Source organism: Canis lupus, chromosome 8, assembly GCF_048164855.1.
Source record: "Canis lupus baileyi chromosome 8, mCanLup2.hap1, whole genome shotgun sequence".
Lineage (NCBI taxonomy): Eukaryota > Metazoa > Chordata > Mammalia > Carnivora > Canidae > Canis > Canis lupus.
In genome coordinates this window covers 23,493,831-23,518,327 of record NC_132845.1, presented here as the reverse complement: position 1 = coordinate 23,518,327, position 24,497 = coordinate 23,493,831, and the positions used below count along the sequence as shown (strand labels likewise).

General features: G+C 40.5%; 1 protein-coding gene and 1 long non-coding RNA gene across 6 annotated transcripts; one reads left to right on the top strand and one right to left on the bottom strand.

Annotated features, from left to right (window-relative positions):
- Positions 1 to 3,353: 3,353 nt before the first annotated feature.
- LOC140638008 (uncharacterized) lies at positions 3,354 to 11,624 on the top strand. The gene is made up of 3 exons (XR_012035124.1): positions 3,354 to 4,075; positions 6,079 to 6,209; positions 10,908 to 11,624. It is a non-coding gene; the product is annotated as an uncharacterized lncRNA (long non-coding RNA).
- Positions 10,447 to 24,032, bottom strand: RWDD3 (RWD domain containing 3). 5 transcript variants are annotated; one of them, XM_072834616.1, is made up of 5 exons: positions 23,905 to 24,032; positions 15,860 to 16,347; positions 13,394 to 13,509; positions 13,159 to 13,295; positions 10,447 to 10,576 (listed from the first exon to the last, which is right to left on the bottom strand). In XM_072834616.1, exons 1-4 carry the CDS (start codon positions 23,987 to 23,989, stop codon positions 13,181 to 13,183), a joined length of 804 nt encoding a protein of 267 aa, XP_072690717.1. In that variant the 5' UTR covers positions 23,990 to 24,032; the 3' UTR covers positions 10,447 to 10,576; positions 13,159 to 13,180. The 5 variants fall into 5 exon arrangements, with proteins under 5 accessions (XP_072690717.1, XP_072690719.1, XP_072690718.1 ...); XM_072834618.1 differs by having other exon boundaries at positions 15,860 to 16,341; positions 23,905 to 24,005; XM_072834617.1 differs by lacking the exon at positions 10,447 to 10,576 and having other exon boundaries at positions 12,801 to 13,295; positions 15,860 to 16,341; positions 23,905 to 24,013.
- Positions 24,033 to 24,497: the final 465 nt, after the last annotated feature.

Genomic DNA, 24,497 nt, shown 5'->3' with positions numbered 1-24,497 from the left:
CTGCTCCATTTTTACCCTCAAACTCTCCTCGTAATCCAAGATTGCTGCTGGCCTTTCCAACACTGTGTCTACATTCCAGGCAGGAAAGGGAGGAAAGGCCAAGGTGGCGCTCAGAGTGAGTCAGTGCCTTGAAGAGCCTTCCTGGAAGTCACACAGCACTTTCTCTTGCCCCGGATTTAGTCTTATGGCCATAACTAGCTTCAAGGGGAGCTGCAAAATACAGTTTTTATTCTAGGTAGTAATGTATCGAGGTAAAAATTACTAAGAAATCACTTAGAAAATTATTAAGAAAAATTTACTAAGAAAGGAAGTTAGAATGGAAATTAGATAAACACCAAGTGACCTCTACCACCAGTAGCTCTTCTCTCTCCAGGTGACATAATATTCTCCGGGCCAGAGAGGGTAGGACTGAGGCACTGAAAGGGGTTTTAGAGGAGATATTTTGGGAGAAAGCACGAAAGATAAGCAGAACCAACCTGAAAGGACCAAGTGCACAGAAGCAAAGGTGGTGATGAGAAACCTCCCCCTCCCTGAGGAGGCCTAGGGATACCCCAGGGAGCCTCAAGAAACAGCATACATAGGAACTGAACCTGCGCTCTCCCACAATCCAGGCTCCATACATGTGAGCACTATATCTCAATAGTGAGAAAGACCTGTCTTAGCCCACCCACCAGTTTCTGGAAAGGCGTCCCAATGACTGGCTGTTAGTATACCAGAAGTGTACCCTCCAGGCCCTGAGGCTTCCCATGATCTGGGTGGTCTCCTTCACAAGGGCTCTGGACATTCAGAACTCTCCTGAAACAGAAATTACGACACTAAACATCAAGGTGGGTACTGGGGTCATAGGTTTGTTTTTCTTCTGAGCTTTTAAATGTATATTTGTAGAGACACAAATCAGTCTTTCCAGAACCCAAAGGTGGAGTTGAAATATCTCTAGTGACACTGTTTGTATTCATTTCATATAACTCAATATTTACTGAGCTTCTAATAAGCAAGTTTCTACCCTCTGAAAACTTCTGATCTAATAGTGAGAACAACAAAAGTACATTTAAAACTATATCGTAGGGCAGCCCAGGTGGCTCAGTGGTTTAGTGCCACCTTTAGCCCGGGGCGTGATCCTGGAGACCTGGGATGGAGTCCCACGTCAGGCTCCCTGCATGGAGCCTGCTTCTCCCTCTACCTGTGTCTCTGCCTCTCTCTGTGTCTCTGTGTCTCTCATGAATAAATAAATAGAATGTTAAAAAATAAACAAACCCCCCCCCTATAACATAAAGTACAGAATATACGAAGAAAAAGCAAGGAGAAAAAGCAGAAGAAAAGGACCTCAACTGAGTTCTACTATGGGTCTAACACCATGCTAGGTGCGTTTGTAACATTATTTAATCCACTGACAAGTCTAAGGGGTACAGAAGTAGGATTATTGGGCAGCCCCGGTGGCTCAGCGGTTTGGCACCGCCTGCAGCCTGGGGTGTGATCCTGGAAGACCTGGGATCAAGTCCCACATCGGGCTCCCTGCATGGAGCCTGTTTCTCCCTCTGCCTGTGTCTCTGCCTCTCTCTGTGTGTCTATGAATAAATAAATAAAATCTTTAAAAAAAAAAGAAGTAGGATTATTCTCATTTCACATATGGAAAAATTGAAGCTGGCTAAAAGAATTTAGACCAAAGAACAATTACTGATCCCAGAATGGGGATCAAACCATTTATAGAAAGAAACATTCTGAAAACAGAAAAACAGATCAATAGATAGTTGGCAGAAGAATGGAAAACAAGAAAGAACATTTCAGGAAGAAGGATGAACCTGAGTATATGCAGAAGGGGAAAAAAAAGAAGTATTTAACCAGTTTAGGTAGGTCAAAAGGATATGTAAAAGATAAAACCAGGAAACAATGCTTTGTGGTCAAACTGAGAAGGCATTTGAAATAGAGTGAAGAGTTTACAACTAACCCAGTGAGAAACAGGAATGATAGTGTTATTTGAGGAAGATTTATCTAGTTCCAGATCTACCAGGCCTTTTCCATAATTCCAAAAGCAAAAGTTCTAAAAATAAAAAGTGTAGGACATTGTTTTGGTTCCTTTTTGATACTTTATTTGGAGGCAAAAGCCAATCTTATTTGAACTCATTTGGTGTTAAAGTTTAACTTGAACAATACAAGATCACTTATATTTTTTATTTACCTACTTAAGGTGAATATCCATATATTTCACTGAAGAAAAACAAGATCTGACTACAGGACATTGCCCCAGTATCCATTAGGGGACTCTGTAATATAAAGTATCTTCTCCACATTACCTACCTTTCTAAAACTCCAACAACTGAAATGAAAAATCTGCAATCTGAAACACATCTGACCCTAAGTTTTACATGAAGGATTATTAATACATAGGATGGGTCAGGGGGAGAACAGAGATGAGAATATTAGGTTGGAGACTTCCAATAGTCCTCACCAGAAAAAATAAGAACCTGGCATACAGTGTGTCCATGAAAATGGAAAAGATATGAGAATATAAGATTCAGTAGGAACTAGACTTGGCAGCTATTTGGATACAAAGAAGTGAGGAAAAAGTCAATGGAAAATCCAAGATTAATCCTGGGAGTCAAGTGACAGTTTTGGTAACAATATCAACAAGAACAAAAAGGGATCATTTGTTTTAATCCTAGTGGATTTAAGATGTTGGCAGGACATTTAGGTTGTAATATCAGGCAGTTAGAAACAGGTGTGTAGAGTTCAGGAGCAAAGCCAGGACCTGAGGTGTAAACTTGAACCACGGCTACAGAGAGAAGATACACAAATGGATAAAATTCCCAAGTAATAAAGAAGTGAAAAACTCCATGCATGGAAATCTGGAAATCACTACCACTTTACAGCATAGCTTTCCTGCTTGCATGTACGGTCTATTGCTGAAGATTAGCAGAGGCTAACAGTTCCTCAGTGATGGAAAAACAGGATTGTCAGACACATCAGGAAAAAAAAAAAAAAAACTAGGTTGGAGTTCACATAGAAAGGAGTACCACTCTAGAATTCCCTTCTAATAACACTTTATAGCAATGAACTGAGCAAACACAAGTTTAGAGCTCTAGAAAGCTGTCCCAAAACAGGTGAGTTCACATTTTTAAAAAAATCAATACACATCTTTGAGTCTACATTTTTTATACTCCTAGGCTGGTAGAAATGTAGCTTTTTGTGGAATTTATTACTGGGGTCAGTTCTGACTCAAGAGGAGCTATTCAGGCCAAAGAAAAGTACAGTTTGTCAAGTTGTTAACTTGTTTTGTAAATGGTATCTTTCTTACCAATGTTATTACAGATTCCTTTCAGTCTTTAATGTTTTGTAGCTTTGGTATATGGTAAGAAGACACCAGAGTGGGGTAAGCGGCTACCAACTGAAAGCCACATTCCTTGCCTCTGAAAGCAAAGCTACGGATGGCTTCTTGAGAAGTGTGATGGCTAATTGTATGTGTCAACTTGGCTGAGCCATGTTGTTCGCGTATTTGGCCAAACATCATTCTGGATGGTCCTGTGAGGGTGTTTCAGGGTGAGGTTTGCATTTAAATCAGTGGACTTTGGGAAAGCAGATTGCTCTTTATAATGTGGGTGGACCTCATCCAATCAGTTGAAAATGTGAATAGAACAAAAGAAGGACCTCCCCCAAGCAAGAGAGGGCTCGGCCAGCGGCCTGCCTGCGGACTGCAGCTGCATCACTGGCTCTGCGCCACGGCTTCACACTGACAGCCTTCGACGTAAATGACAACATCCGCCCTTACTGAGACTCCAGCCTGCTGTCCCATTCCACAAATTTTGAGTTTGCCAGCCTCCAACTCCTTAAAATAAGGAGTTGGCTCTGTTTCTCTGGAGAACCCTGACTAATCCAAGAGGAACGGAAGGAATAAAGAAACATCACTCCAGGTGATCTGAAGAAATTAAAACTATGATGCAGGTTGTTTGGAAAAAAGCAACCTAGTCCAAAACCAAACGGTGGAAAGCAAACTGACTTAGGCATTAGATTAGCTGAAACGACAAAGTGATCAAAAATGAAGAGTTCACTCCCCAACTTTTCTTGTTCCTGGATCATTTTTGTAAGTCACTGGCAGTTTTGCAATCTTTAGATGTTTTTGTCTGCTTTTCATGATATGAGGGGATTGCACCTAGTTTTAATCTGTTTATTTCAAATTCATTTTTCTGCCCTATGCAGTATAGTAGTGAAACTTGATTAGTAGCAATTTTTTCATTTATCATTTATCAATTTCAGATAGTGGTGCACCAAATGACAGACAAATTAAGCTATCGTACCCCAATTTCAAAACTGTTAATATCTTCAAGTTATGTAGCTCTCTTTGTACAAGTATTTGCATGTTGTATTTTCCCTTTTGTATAAAAATAAGTGGAAAATACCTTATTAAGGGGTCAAAAATAATGCTAACAAGCCTAATAAGTCTCATAAAGTTAGCATAACTGAAGACAGAGATCATTGGGCATGCTAAGACAGGGAGATGTACCGCTTCTGTCTCAGAATCAATCTCCACTCAGTTGAATCCATTTCAAACAGTCTGTGTGCCTTCAGGCCTCAGGGGTTCTTCACTTAGAATTCTTGCTGCCTGGAATTCTCTGCCTACTTTTCCCAGGTTTGGTCGCTTTCATTCAATATTGCTTCAAATGCCATCCCCTTAGAGATTTCCCTAACGACTCTACTTAAAATAGCCTATCCTTCTGCACCTACCTTCCAAATTTTGTATGTGGCTGAGCCAAGCTTTAAGATTGGAGAAATTGCTACTAATTACAAAGATCTAAGAAGTACTTTCAATATTTTTCTTATTTACTAAAAATATTGTAAGAACTCTGGCATTTTTTTTAAAAGTAAGCCTACTTTTACAGAAGAAAAAATATAGAAATATACAATAAAGTAAGTGTAGAGCCTAATGAATTACTATAATGAAATGTCTGAGAAATGAGCACCTGGTCAGGAAGTAAAACACAGCCATCTCCCCCTGCAAAAATAACAACAAAAAAAAAAACTTTAGGTGCAACGCCAACCACAATCCCATGGTTTCCCCCTATAGGTGACTGTCATGCTGACTTCTATTATAACCACTGCTTTGTTTGTCTTTCAGTATGCATCTGTAACTGTCATTAGCCTGCTTTTGAACTTTTAAAGTCATATGGCACATATTCTTTTGTTTACTTCATTTGTGCAACATTGCTTTTTAAAAATGAATCCATGTTGTTCTACATGGTTATACTTCATTCACTTAGTTTGCTCTATTGTGTTCCATTGCATGAGTATACCACAACTTACTTATCCATTCTGTGTTAATGGATGTTTGAATTGCTTCATTTGGGCTATTAAAAATGATATTATTATGGACATTCTTGTATGGGTAACCTCACACATTTATGAGCATGTTTCTGTGAAGTATATATCTATGAGCAGAAATGCTGGGATATGGAATTGTCAGTTTATCTAGATTATATCAAGCTGTTTGTTCAAAGTAGTCAGGTCAATTTATACTCCTGCCAAAGGTGTGTCAGTGTTCACATTGCTTCACTTCTTTGTCCACTCTTGTTATTATCCATCTTTTAAGTTTTAGCTCTTCTAGTAGGTGCCAAGTGGTATCATTATGGTTTTAATTTGCATTTCCCCTGATTACTAATGACATTGAGCACTTTTGCATACTTTTTGATCCATTTGGATAATTTTGGTTATGAAGTACCTATTCAAGATTCTTTTGCCCATTCTATCGGGTTGTATTTCTTATCAATATTATGAAAATGAGACCTGTATCAATTAAATGTTAAAGGCCTTTGCCCATTCTGTGGCTTGCCTTTCTGTTATCTTTAATGATAGCTTTAATGATGAACAGTAGTGTTTTATTTTAATGAGTCCAATTTACCAATCTTTCCCATCAAGATGTTGTTTCTGTGTCCTGTTTAACACCATGATCTGAACATCAAGAAAATATGCTTCCGTGTTTTCTTCTAAAATATTTTCGCTGTTCACATTTTGGTCTCTAATCCATCTGGAATTAATCTTGGTTATGATGTTAAGTAGGAGCAAAATTTAATTTTCTTTTTCTCCATATAGGTACTCAATTGTTCCAGGACCATGTTCTGTCCTTTCCAAGTGCGATTCCTATAACATCCCATTTAACTCACCGATTGGGCTTGGCAGAGGCAGATGGGTCTCAGAGAATGGCTGTAGAATATCAAATTCAGGTAGGTAATTGACTCCAATTATAATTGTTATTCCAGATGTGGTCTTATCCTGCAGCAACTCAACATAGCCCTGGGTACTTGGTATCCAGCTCTGGTTCTGGTAAATGCTTTTTCTCGATATCAGTTTGTAAAGCCTACTAGAAGCAGTTTGGTTTTGCCTATACCAAGTACAGCCTGACACTTTGACTTCATGACTATATTTTACTGATACCATAAGTTGGTATTCAAGGACTTCATTCATTTTAACATCCCTCTGAGCATGCTAATGAGACCTGGTGAAAATAAAGTAGTCAGTGCTCTAAGTACCTTATCAAAAAGAAGGAGATAAAAACCCATAAAAATTCAGAAGCCCAACAGCATGATGAGGTTTTTAGGGCTCCAGTGTTTCCAGGTATATCCCAGGATATCCCAAGTTGCCTCCCCCTGTACTTCTACCATTAAAGTATAATGCTTCTTAGGCATCTTTGGATTCTGGAGGCAATATATTTTGCATTGGAATGTGATTTTCTGCCCCATTGGATGAATAACCCTTGGAATTGCCTGTTTTGAGTGGGTCCCAGAGCAAGAAAAGGTTATAGATCCAAACTACAGTACAAGCTGCTTTACTTACATGGACTTTGCAACCCAGAAGACCCAATGAAGCTCAACATAATTATGGCCTGTGGTGATGCCATATACAGCCCCTCACAAGCACAGTGTAACTTAGGGTTTTAAATCAAAGCCATGCTCTCTTTTATGTATAATTACCTTTCCCTTGAAAAAGAACTCCTACCTTACTCCTGGATCTTAGATGAGACTGAACACTTAACTGTGCTCATTGACTATAGCATGAACTGGGTATTATTTCATCCACGAAATCCTAAATTTAGTATGTACAATGAAGTGACCTGTACAAGATCAAGCTGAAGCAGATCCTGAAGGCACAGGCAAGCTACATGATCCAGTGGCTCAGATGCCTCTAGCAACTACTGCACAGCTTCTTCTTCCTGTCATGGGGAGTACCTATAACTTGTTAACAGAGAAAGAAAGAACTCAGGCCTGGTATATAGTTGGTTCATCACAACATGCTTCAGCAATTACCATTCCAGTCTAGAGTGTCTCTGAAAGGTGAAAGTGAAAAAAAATCTTTTCAGGGGGCAGAACTTTGAGCAGTACTTCTGGTTGTCTGCTTTGTCTAGGTAAGGAAATGTCCATGGTGTAGATCTACAGTGTTTCATGGGCAGTGGCTAATGAATTGGCCAGGGACTCAGTCACTTTGAAAGAATGAGATCAGAAGACTAATGACAAGATCTGAAGCAGAGACATGTGAATGGACCCCTCAGGACAAGCACAAAATATGAGGATATTTGTGTCCCATGTGATGTTTATCAAAGGGCAACCACTGTGGAGAAAGCCTTCATTGATCAAATGGACAGGCTGACTCATCCTATAGACATCAGTTACCCTCTTTCCCTAAGCATCCCAGTGGTTGCTCAGTGGGTTCTTCTACAAAGCAAATATGGCAGCAGGGATAGAAGCTATACATGGGCTCAGCAACACAAAATTTCTCTTACCAATATTGACCTTGCTGTTATCACTGTTGAGTGCCTAACCTGCTACGAACAGAGATCAATGCTGAATCACCAGTAGGGCCTCATTTCCTAGGAGATACTAGCTGCCTAGTGGCTAATCACGTTGGACCTCTTCTCTACTGGAAGGGCCAGCAATTTGTCTTCATAAAAATACTTATCTTGGGGATCCCTGGGTGGCGCAGTGGTTTGGCGCCTGCCTTTGGCCTGGGGCGCGATCCTGGAGACCCAGGATCAAATCCCACATCGGGCTCCTGGTGCATGGAGCCTGCTTATCCCTCTGCCTGTGTCTCTGCCTCTCTCTCTCTCTCTCTCTCTCTCTCTGACTATCATAAATAAATAAATAAAATTAAACAAAAAACCACCTCCCTCTAAATAAAATGCTCAATAGAGTTTAAAAAAAAAATACTTATCTTGGATATGAATCAGAAGTCCCTTCCTGTAATACTACCAATCACAGTATTATAGACATTGTGAGAGCACAATGAGAAATTCATTTCACTACAAAAGAAATGTAGCAATGGGCTTGTGACTATGAAATTCATAGGTCTTTCCATGTACCAAATCACCCAGAAGTGGCTTGCTTGATAGAATAATCATCTACAAAAGACTCAGTTATTTGGCCAGCTGGGAGACAAGATTTTGAAAGGCTGAAGTGCTATCATACAAGATAAAGAAGTACTTTGAATCAGTGATCAATACAAGATGTGTTTCTCCCACTACCAGAATACAAGGGTCTAGAAATCAAGGAAACAAGAGGATGGATTTCTGTCCATATTATATTTAACAATCCACTCACGGATTTTTTTTTATTCTCATTTATGTAAACTTGGGCTATACTGGTTTGGCAGTCTTAGTTCCCATGAAAAGAATATTTCTACCAGGGCACACAAAATGATTCAAATGAATTAGAAGTTGACTGACACTTGCATATATTAGGCTCCTCATGACACTAAACCAAAAGCAAAGAAAGAGGTTCCCATAATGGCTGTGGTGATTGATCCAGATAATTACAGCAAAATTGGCTTACTGATACACAATGAGGTCAACAAGAACTATGTTAGGAGTCCAGGAATTCTCTGGGTTGCCTCTTAATATTTCTTGACCAATAGTCAAAATTAATAAGCAACTCAACTATTGAGGACTTAGATCTTTCCAGAATGAAGCTTTGGCTACCCTAGTAGGTAGAGAGCCTTAACCAGTGAAAGTACTGACCATGAGCAAAGAAAAATGGAGTAGAAGAAGAAGTTATAAATATCAGCTGCAGCTTTATGGTCAGGCATAGAAATAAGTACCAAAGTACACATGAAAATTTTATTCATTGCATGTTCTGTATATCTTTGTATATATTAACTATTTCTTCTTCCCTCTTCCCTTAAGTCCATCCCTTTCCTTCCCTCAAGTCATATAGGAGATGTTGGTGTTGGCACACTTTTATGGTTTCATTTCAGGTTACAGACTATTCAGGTGGGATTTGTGACTGAACTAGCAGTGTGTATAATAATAACTGATGGGACTTTATTTTTCCCCTTTGGGGGAAAAAGGTGAAAATCTCTTTGCACACAAAAAGATAGTTAAATCTGCATAGATGAAAGCATAAAATTATAGTTGTACAGAAAGTTAAATATGAGTAGGGAGTATATGAGAATGTTTAATAGCTAAAAGGGAAAATTGTGCTGGTTACTTGCTACAGGCACTCAAGTGTTTCCCCTCTCACTTCACACACACACACACCCATCCTTCTATATTCTGTGGTTCTTCTGGGTTGGAATATTCAAACTACATTTCCCACACTTCTTTGCCAGCTGAATTCCTGTTGGGTTTGGTCAATAGGAGTAACTGCTGAGAAATCTGAAGACAGCACAGATTCCAGCACTGTGATGTGATAGTTGCTGGTATTTGCTACAGTGGTAGCAAGTGGCAACTTCAACAGCCCAGGGATAGTACCTATAAACAGTTTTAGCTCTGGTCCAGGGAGTATCATTTTAGCAGATCTGGGACCAATTACAACAGTTTTTAAAGTGCAGCAACAGGTACATACTTTTGGCAATTTCTGAACTCTAAGGAAATCACCCATCCCTCTTTTTTTTTGTTTTCCTGTCATACAGTGTCATTCGTTTTCCCTTTTGCTTTTCCAGCCTTCTAACCAATTCCTGCATTAAATTCACTGAAATACCTTTGCTGGTTTCTGATTTCCTAAATGGACTTTAAGTAATTAACCATCCCTTTAATTTTTATATTTTTCAGTTTCAGAATCTCTGTTTTTTGTTTTGTTGTTTTGCAAATATAAGTATACCATGTCACCTCTTACAGTTTCTAATAACAGCTCCAAGTTTGGCTTTTATCTACTGAAACATACTAAGCATAACTGTTTCATGATCTAGGTCTAATAATTTCAGCATGTAGAGTCCTCATGGGTCTGTTTCTATTGTCTATTGTTTCTGTTGTTTCTTACTGATAGTATCTTCTCTTCATGAGTCCAATTATATCTGATTATTCGCTTGATATTGAATTTTAAAATTACTCACAGATAAAATTTGACACCTAGAATAATGTTACCTTCCTCCAAAGATGTGGAGGATATGGGGGCATTAGAATTATGGATTACCTTAATCCAAAATCAAAGTTTAAGACTTCCTGGACCTAACAGAATCATCAACATTTAGCTGTAGTATTAGGACAATTAGTTTATTTACACTTCGGTCTTACTCTTATGATAATCCTTCAGGAGTCCCAGCCTTTGGCCTCACCTCTTCTATCTTCCAGAAGTTCTAGTTATCTTTTCATAAGTTCCTCAAGCTGAAAAGAAACCATGAGAGTTTGAAGCAAAAATATCAATGAAAACAATTCTCTCCCTCTAAAGTTAATAAAATACCAAAGAGACTCTTACAGACTTTTTGATAATTTTAAATTATCTTTTATTCAGAGATGGTCAAATTAAATTTATGTAAGTCTCTGTCAAGTTTAGTTTTGCATTGATATGTATATTTGTGAAAGACTCAGATGTATTCATCCAAGAAAGTAATCATAACAATACTTTTTAAACATAATTTTAGCAAACAGAAATTTAATTAATTTGGAGAAAGTCACTACCAACATTCAATTTTGCCTGATTCAAGTTTTTCTCTAGGGGTACAGGATCAAATCTGAAGATGAAAGTTTGGAGGAGAACCACAAAGTATGCTGTGGAAAACATCTGAGCAGAGAAGATTCAAGATAAAATAAATAAAGGACTAGCAGTTCTGTTGTGATAAAATTCAGATCAGCCTCCTCCTTCTTTTCTACTGTTACAGCCTTGATGGCAATAATTTTTAATCTCCCTGTTTAGTAAATTAAATGAAATGGTAATAATGACCAGCCCCAAATTTTCAAGCCTATTTTCAGTTTAGCATACTAGTAGCCTAGATTCTCCTTGCCATATGCTATTCCCATAGAACAACCCAACTTCATTTATCAGTTCTCCAAGAAAAAAATCATTAACACTCTGGAATGAGGTAAAATGAACCAAAAATCTCCCTCAGTAGAACCCCATAAAATGATCAATAGGTAGATATAATTAAATTATAAGGGTGCCTGAAAGTGAGACAATCAGATTGAGCCACTGTGGCCCCAGAGCAGCACAGTCAAGAAACACTACCAGCATGCTGCAACATTTCCTCACTTATGTCTCCCATCAGTTATGATTTTATAATGACCTCATTGTACTTCATAAATGCAGTGAAAGCGATTTGCATAGCCTTTCCTCCATCACTTGGCCCTTTATTTTGGAAGCACAATTGATTTTATGAACACAAATACCCTTTCTCAAACATAAATGTCTCCTTACATTTTTGTTACAGATTGTAATACAAGCTTTTATTTTATGGCTTCTTTCTTCCTTAGGTTGTAATAAATATATTTTAAGATATCATACTTCAACATATTTCCTAAGAAATAAAAAATAGTATCTAAGGGTCTCTGGGTGGCTCAGTCGGTTATGCATCTGCCTTTGGCTCAGATCATGATCCCAGGGTCCTGGGATGGAGCCCCACATCAGGTTCCCTGCTCAGCGGGGAGAATGCTTCTTCCTCTCCCTCTGCCCCTCCTCCCCATTTGTGCTCACTCTCTCTCTCTCAAATAAAAAAAAGAAAGAAAAAATAGTAATCTCTATATCATTTCCTCCATCCAACAAGTCAAGTTCATTTTATGTAAAACATTTCTTCCCTTGTAAAATCAGAAGGTAAGTTTTTCCAAAAATTATTTTAAGGGGAACCTGGTGGCTCAGTTGGTTAAGCATCTGACTCGATTTCGGCTCAGATCATGATATTAGTAGTAACATCAAGCCCCTCTGTAACAAATTCAACTGTGCTTCGTATCATGTACCTCTCTAGTCGAAGTGGTACTATAAACATTCAGTGACAATGAATCAGTGTTAATTATAAATCCTTGATCCTTTGCAATGTGCTTGAAAACACAAACCTTTTGGGTTAAAAGCTTTAACATTTGTTAGGAAGAATTTGTCACGTGGGTTTGGAATCTTTGGTTTTCCCCCTTTATGAATTGTACTGGCTGTTGACCACCAGACACCTGACTGCAAATATCTTTTTTCTTGTATTCCCATATTTCTAGACAATGATTTTTGTAAGACAATAAATTTATTCATTATAAAAAAAAAAAAAAAAAACAAACGCTAGGCATGAAGCCTGCTTTAGGATTCTTTCTCTCCCTCTCCCTCTGTGTCCCTCCCACAATAATAATTTAAAAATTATATTTATAATAATAAATATTTATTATTATAAGTATTATTATTTAAATTAGCTCTCTAGTCCTATAGCTGACCCCAAAGAAAGTGACCAAAAATCAAGTTCTATAGAACTTTTTTGGTTTGTATTTAAACTAACAGTTGATGCACTTTCACAAAGAAATCAGTGTTGTATTTTTCTTAACATTCAACTTAAAACATTAGACATAATAAGCTGAATGGAGGAAAATCGTGATCAAAAGCTAAAAATATAAACATGAAAAAAGTAAACATGAAAACAAATTTTTAAAAAAATTCATTTAATTACAAGAAAATTGGCCAGAAAATTGCACAGTTCCAAACAAATCCTCTATATAATCACAAGAGCTCATTTACCATCATCATTTTATATTTATCTTTCAAATAACGCTCCTTCTATTGAACCTAGCCTTTACTGGCAAAAATTAGGATACTTGGGTGTTTTTACTGTTTAATAGTCCATAAACAAAATGGGCCTTTGTTCCCAAAGTTAGAACGGTGTCTATTATTTTGCTTCAGAGAAACTTTAAAATTGTTCCCTTACAAGGATTTCAATTAGCCATTCCCAAAATCCAATGTAAAACACAAAACAAAACAAAATAAAAAACCACTGCTGTCTTACTAAAAGATTCCTGTCTTCCATTTCATTTTACCAGCCCGAGAACAAATTCGGAGAAAAGCTTCTTAAGTCCTGCAGTTTCAAATTCCTTTTGTAACTCATCCAACGATGAATACTCTTTGACTTCAAATGCCAGAAACCTGCATTATACAAGAGAAACTCATGAATATGCCTAGATTTGTCAGAGTATAATTATCGATTCAGTTACTTTTCCATCTGCAATCGTACTAAATTATACCTTTTGTGTTCTGTCTGTACTTTTGTTTCAAACAGTACACTAATCATTTTCTCTTTGCATTTCTTTCCACTTGAGTCCACATCTACTTTGGAGGTTTTCTGAAGAATCAGGTACTCCTAAATGATAAATCAGTACATTAGATACATATCTTACTCTGAATCTCCAAGTCCTAGTTTTAAAGGAGCCATGGGCCTGCAGGGTTATTTTCCTGCCTGGAGTACTCTCTGAATCAAGCAGGAAGAGGGCTACAGTGTCTTTCTATTCTAGGCAGAAGAATGTGCTAGTTGAAGGAGGCCATCAAACTACACAGGTTTAAATCTGGACTGCGTGGCCTCCTGAATCTGATTCCAGGCTGGTTATCTAAGCCCTCTGTGCCTCAGGAACCTAATCCATAAAACAGTACTCAGAACGGCACCCACCTTATGGGAAGCTGTGATGATTAAATGAGTTAATACATGCAAAGCACTCAGAGGACAGGCTGGCACAGAGTGCTATGGCACAATTAATAGTACAGCCAGGGGATCCCTGGGTAGCTCAGTGGTTTGGCTCTTGCCTTCGGCCCAGGGCGTGATCCTGGAGTCCTAGGATCGAGTTCCACATCGGGCTCCTTGCATGTAGCCTGCTTCTCCCTCTGCCTGTGTCTCTGCCTCTCTCTCTGTGTCTCTCATGAATAAATGAATAAAAATCTTAAAAAAAAAATAGTACATCTACTGGCAGTATTATTACTATTTCTGTGCCTGAAAAAAGATAATAGGCACACAGCACTTACCATTCAAATTGGATGGTATCTATAATTTGTACCTCCAATTCTCAATCCTGATATACAATCTTTAAAAATCTAACCAAGATATTTACATTAAATAGTATTTTAGGGAAAGCTCATAAAAAAGAAAACACATTAGGGATGCCTGGGTCGCTCAGTGGTTGAGCATCTGCCTTTGGCTCAGGGCATGATCCGGGGGTCCTGGGATAAAGTCCTGCATTGGGTTTTCCACAGGGAGCCTGCTTCTCCCTCTGCCTATGCTTCTGCTTCTCTCTCTGTGTCTCTCATGAATAAATAAATAAAATCTTTTTTTAAAAAACTCTTTAAAAAGTGTAATTTCGGGATGCCTGGGTGGCTCAGCGGTTGAGCATCTGCCTTCAGCCCAGGGCGTGATCCTGGAGTCCCGGGATCGAGACCCACATCGGGCTTCCTGCATGGAGCCTGCTTCTCCCTCTGCCTCTCTCTTTCTCTGTGTCTTTATGAATAAATAAATTTTTAAAAAATAAAATAAATAAAAATAAAAAGTATAATTTCTCTACATTAGCAAAGTTCTAGTCATATGAATAAATACTTGTTAATTAACTGATGGATCCAATCTGAGTAACAACATCTGCAAAACAGCTGCACTTAGCCTACCATTCCTGAGCTGGCCTAAAGAAAAGTCTGAGCCTTTCAGGGAAATATGAACAAGGAAATTAATTTGTATTCATTTTGTTAGCCAGTAGTTTACCCGAAATGTCAAGTTTTATACATACGCTATAAATCACCTTGCATATCTGGTACTTTGGTCAGACCTCAAACTAAGATTTAAACTTTAATTATTTGTGGCATCTAGAGCTATAACCCCAACACTAAGCTGGTTAACCAAATGCCAAATAAGTATTGTGATAAGCGCCCATCCTGAAAAAGCTAGTTATTCTACAAATCTTTCAGATTATAGGTTGTGCAAGCTAAATCTGTTTTGAATAAATTCAATTGTAAGTATTCTTGACCCAACCCATCTGAAAGCATAAAACCTATTAAGTGATTTGTAGTGCTTTCAAGATTTAAAATATAATAAGCAGCTTTCCTCGTCTGGTCCCACAGAAAACAGGTTAGATGAGTGGAGAATGCAAACTTGGAGAATCTGAAGATGATGATTTTGAAAGCAGCTGCTGAGACAAGTCAGGTGGAAAGCAAAAGTTAGGTAGGAGGTGACAAGCTGACAGCCTTAATGATGCTACTTCCACTAACACTAAATCCTGGTTAGGGGGAACCAGCTCCTCTTTCCAGGTATTATGGAAGCCAAATTAAAGCATCAGAATGTGTTTTTAACTGACAAAAAGTTAAAACTTTTACATACTACTCATAAAAAGATATACTTTGCTGTTCTTGAGGAATAAAATCTAAATATGCACGAACTTTTAGTGCACATTTATAAAGTTGAGGCTCAAAGCTAATTACAGAAACAAACATTCATGCACCACAGAGATTTTCTTATGATCTATCACTTTCATCACGTGGAATAATTTTTTAAATATCCACTTATTCTTCAAGCTTTGCAGGTTTGTAGTCATAATTAGAAGTTAGAGACATTCTTTAAAAAATAGAGATCCATTAACATCTTAATGATTAATTTGTCCCATGGTCACAAAACACACTTATAGACACACCATTTTACAGAAAATAGCCAAATTCATATTCAATGTTAAAATTTTTGGCACCTTGATATTGCTTCTGTCTCCTTGCAGTAAAATCAGTATTATTTTACCCATGAACATCAGTCTTCCTGTCAGCTTTAAATCGGAAGCCCACTTCTCAACAGTTTTGACATACTTGGTCTTTGCTCTCATGTGATCTAAATGCAAAAGAGTTATCCACAGTCCATCATCCACGGTCATGCCTGTTGCAAAAGTACACTTTTCACTGCCACTTCCAGTTTCTAGTTGGTTGAGGATGTGCCTGAGATTCTGCTGAATCCAAAGAACCAACTCGTGAATCATAGGTTCCGACAAAAGGTTCTCTGCTTGCTTAAGTAATTTCTCTTTCACAGTCATGGACTGGGCCCGGGTCAAGTGTTTGGAGTGAACTGAGATACCAGGTAGACACGAAGGGTAATTGACCGGCAAATGGAACACCAATTCTAAAGGGACATCCGCACCCGTAAGTCCTTCGGCTTTTGTGAGAATTCTGAATACCGTCCCATCTGTTTCTGGAAAGCATCGAAAAATAATGATTAGCTATACATAATTCAGTTTGAATGGCACACCAAGAAGTTAAGATTTTTGTTTTCAATGAAAATTTAGAATTCATGACAAAACTGGAGATATCTTACAAATAGACACATAATACCAAGAGAGCCGTGATTTACAGATCTCCTTCAATCTTACCCATATTCATGGGCTTCTAAATACCAGCACTCAGGGCTTCTTTAGCATTTGCACTTTTGCCCCATTTCTATTCAGGTTTACCAGAAGGCTTTCTCTCTCTCTCTCTCTCAAGATTTTATTTATTTACTTGAAAGAGAGAACAAGAGAGAGAGCACAAGCTGGGTGAGGAGCAGAGGGAGAAGCAGACTCCCTATTGAGCAGGAAGCTCAACGAGGGGTTCAATCCCAGGACTCTGGGATCATGACCTGAGTTGAAGGTAGACAACCGACTAACCCACCCAGGGACCCTCGATTTCTCATCACAAAATTTTTTTCTACCCACACTTAGTTCTAATTCTGGAAACTCTTAATGAACTCACAATAATGTTCAGAGTGTTGCAAAAAATACAATCAGTAATTAAAAGTTATACAGTACATCTAAGGAAGGTCATTTTGTGGCAAATCCAAGTCAAAGCAAACACTGGAATGCTGTGTGATTGCAGGGCCAGAGAAACTGATGACTGTGCATGAGACAGTAACTGCCTGGCCCCACTCTTTTCTACTTCAAATATATTAGTATCAGTGTAACATGAAGGTAACAAGATGAACTAAAATGGGGCTGACATCAATTCAGCCCTTTCTGGCTCCATGAGGAGGAGGGGGAAAGCACACACAGGATAGGAGATGAAACACTGCTCTCTTTCAGATTTGCTCGACTTCACCCCTCTGATGTGTTCCACACCACTTCACCCCACTTTTCAAAAAGTTGATAAAACGTCAGGCTGATTCATTCTGCAGGGGGCAGAAGCACACAGATCAGAAGAGCAGAGTAGAACAGAACTGGGTGCAGACGAATCTCTTTGAAGCTAACTTGCCTCTCTCTACCCCTACTTCTTTCTCCACAAGCCCTTGTTCCATTCTCCTTCACAAGAGAGGCAGGCAAACCTTTCTCATTTTCATACCTGGATTGCTGCTCAACAGCCTCAACAACTGGAACCTGAATGTGTCCCCCTTGAAAGAACCAAACAGAACATCAAAATGGCTTTCTAGCCATCTGATTCCATTTATATAAAAGCTGTTCTTACAGACATTGATTCACAGGACCAAACACATCTGCTATGAAAAGGTTTTTGTTGTTGTGTTTTTAACAGACTCTTCAGTATCAGCTGCAAAGCACTATTTTAAGACACCATCCAGAAACACAGTGACCATCATACTTTAAAGGCCATATTAACATGATACAACTGAAATGTGTTTACAGAAGTAAAATGGGTACTGTATAAAGAAAAATTTTCCAAACCTAACTTACTTAGTGCACTCCTCTACAATCCATCATGTTTCTCAAAACCCTTCTTTCTTCTATCCAGTTCCTTATTTTTTAAAATATTTTATTATTAAACAGGGCCCCTATATGTAAGTTAGATTAGTACATTTCACTGTGAAATGGGCATTAGAAATATACCTACAGACAACGTATGACCATTAGGCTGAATAAACTCTCCAAAAATCCTTTAGGGAGCCCACTTTCTCCAATGTATTGTTATACATTCATCATTCAACAAACATCACCTCTTTAAAATCTGTCTTATGAGATTCCCATGGTACTTTGAACTTATTTTCTGGTACTTTCAGATCAGAAGTATTATGGCTGAAACAAATGAACTATTTTCTTCACCACTGGAATATCTCAATTTTCTTTTTAGATAACAGCCAAGAAACAATTTTACAAGTTATAAGAAACTTCAATTTTATGGCTCTACAGCTCTGAGAGCTAGTTTGTAACTATGGGGCTCACAGGTGCACAAGTCCTTGCTACCTGTGGTAAGCTAAATAAAGGCCCAACGATGTCCTAATCCCCAGAACACAGCAAAAGGGCCTTTTGCAGATGTGATTAGGTTAATGATTCTGAGATGGGCCCTAAATGTAATCACAAGTGTCCTTATAAGAGCAAGGCAGAGGGAGACTGTGCTACAAAAAGTAATGTAATCTCTGAAGTCAGAAGCTATGCTGCAAGCTTTGAAGACAGAGAAGGACCATGAGCAAAAGGGTGCAAGAAATGCAGCTCTAGAAGCTGGAAAAGGCAAAGAAGTAGATTCTCCCCCAGAGCCCCCAGGGGCAACACAGCCTTGCTGACCACTGGCTTTCAGCCCAGTGGAACCAATTTCAGGTTTCTGACCTTCAGGACTACAAGAGAGAAAATACATGTTATTTTAGGCCACCACATTTTTGGAAATTGGATATAGCAGCCACAGGAAACTAATACAGTGGAAACTTTTCCCTTCAAGCAAGACTCCCTTTCTGATCAAAACCCTGAAACCCACAGTGTTTTCCAGTCTCTGCCATTCAAGTATCCACCTGGTCCTCCCCAGTGCAGATAACAAGCTGACAGAAACAGGCAGTCCAGGGAGAAAGTATGAAAAGGCTATTGAGCTGGCTTTCAATTTCTTGCCAATTATCATTTTTCTCTCTTAGTAATTTTCTGGTCCTAGTCTACAAATAGAAAACAAGGGAGAGGGGCACATGGGTGGCTCAGTTGGTTGGGTGTCCAGCTCTGTATTTTGGCTCAAGTCATCATCTCGGGGTGGTGAGATCAAGTTCCCCATTGAGCTTCATGCTGGGTATGGAGCCTGCTTGGGATTCTCATTCTCCCTTTCCCTTCCCTCACACTTGCACTCTCTCTCAAAAAAAAAAAAAAAAAAAAAAAAGAGAGAGAGAGAGAGAGAGAGAAAGAAAAATCAATGGGAGATCCTTACTTTTGCCTTAGAAAATTGCAAAATTAGGGATCCCTGGGTGGCGCAGTGGTTTGGCGCCTGCCTTTGGCCCAGGGCGCGATCCTGGAGACCCGGGATCGAGTCCCACATTGGGCTCCCGGTGCATGGAGCCTGCTTCTCCCTCTGCCTATGTCTCTGCCCCTCTCTCTCTCTCTCTCTCTCTGTGCGACTATCATAAATAAATAAAAATTAAAAAAAAATAAAATTGCAAAATTATTAGTTATATGTTTAGAAGAAAAATTGCTTTGATTCTTTCAAGAATTGGGAAGGATTAACATTCTTCCTAATTGGTCTTCGAGACAGTGATTCTCTGCCCATTTCCCCTTCACAACACACACACACACACACAGGCTACAAACTAACGTTACAAAAAATAATGCTATTTCTATAGGAAAATGAAAAGCCTAATAACGTACCCCATTCTGCTGATATTTAATGTGGTAATAAAACTATACATTCTTTTAAAAACTCATTTTCTCCCTAAAACTCTAGAAGTATGTATATTACGCTTCCATTTCATATCTGCCTTAGTTTGTACATGCAACTAAACTGGCTCTTTCTCACATCAGAATTTTTCATGTAACCACATGCACTGTCAATCTGATTTTTTCATTAAAAAAAACACACACACACACACAAAAAACAAAGTTGCCTCTATCTGCTTTAAGATTATTGGCTTAGAAAGAGTGATTAACAAAAGTAATCATGCTCTAAATCTAATGCTAATCTTTGCCCACCCCCGCCGACCTCAAAAAACTCATTAAGCTTAACAAATTCATCTTTGTCAATAAACATCTAAGCCCCAGAAAACTTGTTTGCCCTAGAAAACTAAAATTTCATAAGTTCCAAGATTATTTTAATCTAAAGATCTTACCAAAAGATCTTGCTTCTGGTTGAAATTCACATATAAATTCCCTAGTTTTTTTTTTTTTTTTAAGTCACTCTGCCTTATAATAAGTGCATTAAACTCATAAATAAAACACTAACTAAAATAGGTTTCAAACCTTATTCTTCCTTGCAAGTATATGAAAGAAATTACACACTTAACCACACTCCACACAACAAAAATTCAAACTAGAAAAACTGAACTGAACCCCCAATTCCACAGCAATGTTATTTTTAAGGATTTCCCCTACTTCATGGTCACACAAGAGGAACTTAATAAATGCTCTCCAATTAACAGAAGATATTGGAAAATGTAAACAATTTAATAGAACATATTCTTCAAGATTCATTTAGCATCCATTAAGAAACCATATACAACGGACTTTCCTTTTACTTGTGTGTTTTTGGGTTTTGTTTGGGTTTTGGGTTTTTTGTTGTTTTTTAGGGCTTTCTGTGTTTTGTTTTTCGCAATGTTTAGATATCATCAGAGTAAGCCTTTGCTCAAAAAATCATGAAGAAGCCCCAATCCCCTCTTGTACTTTTTTGCATAGGGCTTTCTTTCCTCTTGCTCCCGGGCAGCTCACCATGAGTATGCATCCACTCATGCTGGTTTCTATGTTATGGCTGGATTTTTATATGTGTTTAAAATGCGGTTAGAGGAAAAAAAGCAAAAGGAAAACTAAAAATAAGTAAAGCAAAAAGTGACAATTCGATCCGTTAGAAGTCAAGTTCAAGGCTGAATTGGTTTTACACAGGTGAGCACAGTACTGACAATCAGCAGGAAACAGAGCTGAGCAGATTTAGAGGGGTCAGTGGGTGACAGTCATGATTGATTTTGCAAGAGGGCCCAATCCAATCTGAACATGAGTGTTAGCAGAATACAAAAACTCACTCTGAAGCTACTGTGCAAACACACTATATGATATTTAGTCTTATATGCCTTCCATTTTACAACTTTTTGATCTGCAAGATAATTTCCAGAAATACAACTCCACAGATAATGAGCACTGACTACAGCAATATAACCTGTGACACCCCCCCCAACTCCCTCATCAAGGAAGTGAGGATTTATAACAATATCAATTTCATCTGATAGGTGTGCATATGTAAGCATGTCCACACACTCCCCTTCAGAATTACTCTGAATAGAAGTTGGGTGATACCCATCTCCTTTCTCTGAGTGATCATTAATGCTCTTTCACAAGTGTTTTCCTTGCTAAGAATTCTTTTCCTCACACAACAGCCCCATCTCTATCAAGGAGTATGATACAGTACAAAGGTCCATACATTCTGTTCCTGGTGGTTACTTAACCAGCCTGAGCATCTGTTAACTTCTCTATAAAACAAAGCTAAGAGTACTCCTCATCAAGTAAGATACATATGAAGTATCAGGTACATGGAAGGTGACCTCATTAAACCTGGCACCTGGCCTGACTGCACTGTATGAGGGGGGGTAAAATATTTTGGATTTGGTCTACCCCACAGCCTTTCCTAGTAGATAGCAGTGTGGGGGGTTGCATAATTTGTACCCATAAGAGACAGTTATACTGGATGCCTCTTACTATAAGCTTACTATAACCATTGTAAAGAGGCCATGTGCTTAGTTCCCAGCACAAATTAGCCCAACTCTGATTCTAATTAGTCAGCCTCTTCAATCTTATGGCCTTAATAGCTGACCTTTGGGCAGGCAGCCTAACCCTTCCTGGGCAACCTCAAACCAGAAATACAATCCAACCTACAATATCCCACAATATTCTCCTGATTCCAGGAGGAACAAGGAGATGCATTATTTGTGGGGAGGCCAGAAAGGAACTGATGGTGTTAAGAATGTTCTGGTATCAATTTCCTATCCTCCACCCCAGGCCGACAGTGACCCAGAGAATGGCAGCCAGTAGCCCACTGTATGTTTATTGTGGTCTATTAAAGAAGGCCTTACCTTACCCTTAATTCCCAGTTGTGAACATCAAACAACCCTATTTCAATCACTGAATTGTTCTATTCTCCAATGAACCTTTCAGCAACAAAATGTCCTAAGTTGTTACACTGAATTCTTTTATAATTCAATTACTTATTGATGCCAGAACGCTGAATTAAATTAATTAGGAGGCATGGCTTGAAAGTCACGCTCAATTTAACAGCAGATAAAGGGTCCACAGTGTTCTCGCTATTAAGAAACTGCTCTCTTTCTTTCTAGGGTTACTTGTTTAGGTTTTTCTCTGACCCCTCAGTAGTATCTTAGGCTGAGCGATGTACTCCTGACCCAGCTCACTACCACTCCGTCCTCTTTAAGGTGTAATGGGAAATCATGCAATTTTCCGAGACATTCCAATTGAGCCGTTATGAAAGAATTTAGAAAAACTGATGATCTCCCAAATAGCCTGCCTTCAGGCAGAAGTAATTATCAGTAAAGAAAGACATGGAGACAGTGAATAAGATGATGAAGAATTATGAATGCTATCCAATCAGAAGAGGGGTGACAAGAAAACACTAAAAATAAATTCTTTCCTATGGATTGTCAAGGGCAATTTGACAGGCTAGGCAGTGAAAAAGAAACAGCTCCATTACTGGAACTGGCTGGCAGTGTCTGGAACAAAACAGTGGTCACATGACCACAGGTGATGCAAGAAAGAACCAATGAAAAGGTCCAAATCTGGCTTCCTGTGTGAATAAGCAACCAAATGATACCATGAAACCCACCTAAGTCCTAGACAGTTTTCTCACAACACCCAGAACATTTTTTAGACTACTTTCTTAAAGGTCAACCAACGGATGGTCAAAAGGCAATTTCAATAGTTGCTGAAACATAACGTAAGGCTAGGGCAGCCCCGGGTGGTCCAGTGGTTAGCGCGGCCTTCAGCCCAGGGCGCGATCCTGGAGACCCGAGATCGAGTCCCACGTCGGGCTCCCTGCGTGGAGCCTGCTTCTCCCTCTGCCTGTGTCTCTGTCTCTCATGAATAAATAATAAGTAAATAAATAAAATAACAAAAGGCTAAATCCCGTTGCAAAAAGTTTACATAACATATTTAAGAACTAAGTGAAAATGGAAAATTATCTGCATCACCGCACGTTTTTCCATCACCTGCAGTCCTGGTTTTTACTTACTGGAAGTCACAGGCAGGGCCAGAATACCTTTTAACTATCATTGAAAAAAGAGCCAAAAGAAGCCCGCTAGACGGTAAGCCCCTAGAGGGCACGGGCGTTTGCGGGGCATCCGGACCCGGGAGCTCAAGGGCCTTTCGGCGGAGCAGAGGACGCCAGAGGCGCAGCCCCCCGGAAACGTCACGGAGCAGAGGCTCGCCGCGGGCGCCGCGCAGACCGCAGACGCACGGTCCCGGGAGCGGAGCGGAGCGGGGTGCTGGGCCCGTGACTCGCGGGGGCGCCGCCCTCGGAGACCGAGAACCGCGCCCCGGACACCTACAGAGGGCGCCCGGCCGAGCTACGGAGGGCGAAACGCAACTCGGGGCGGCTGGGTTCCAACCCGGGGGGCGGGCAGGCCGCTGTGCACGGTGCGCCCTGCAGGCATCACGGCCGCGGGGGGGCGGGGGGGGCGGGGCGGGGCTCCGGGAGCAGCAGGCCGCCCCCCCGCCCCGCCCGGTCGCCTCGCTCTCCCGCCGCCTCCCGCGGCCCGGCCCCGCCGCGCGCCCCCCGCGAGCGTGGGAGGAGGGCTCCCGTCGTGGACCTGCAGTCCGCCCAGTCCCGGGGCCGAGGGGAAGGACGCCCGGGCCCTGCGGCGCGGGGCAGTCACCTGAGCGGCTCAGCACTTCCCACTCGTCCGGCCCGCAGAAAATCGCGGCCAGGGCCGAGAGCTCCTCCCGCGCGGGCTCCGCCATGGCCGCCCCGGTGCCCCGCCCCGGTGCCCCGCCCCGGTGCCCCGCCCCCGGCGCCCCGCCCCCGGCGCCCCGCCCCCGGCGCCCCGCCCACCGCCTCGATGCCCCGCCCACCGCCTCGATGCCCCGCCCCCGCCCCGCCCCGATGCCCCGCCCCTGCCGCCGCCGCCTTCTCCCCAACCCGCCCGGAGCGGCGCGGCCCGGCGGCCACTAGGGGGTGCCCCGAGTCTCCCCGGCGCGCCGGGCCCAGAGGGGACGGAGGCTCCAGACGTCCTTCCAGGAGCTCCTGCTTGCTGACTCTGGACGCCAGGCTCCATCTCTTTGGGGAGACTTTTCCCGGAGGCCGGAGGCGACCGTGCAGCGCACCCGTTTGCTTTCTGACCGAACAAGGAGGCTCCCTGCAAAGTCTGAAACCTCCTAACCTTAGCGCAGGCTTTGAACGCACCATTCCCGCCGGATCTTGGCCTTGCCCCCCCACCTCCTCCCCCCGCCCCCCCACCTCCTCCCCCCA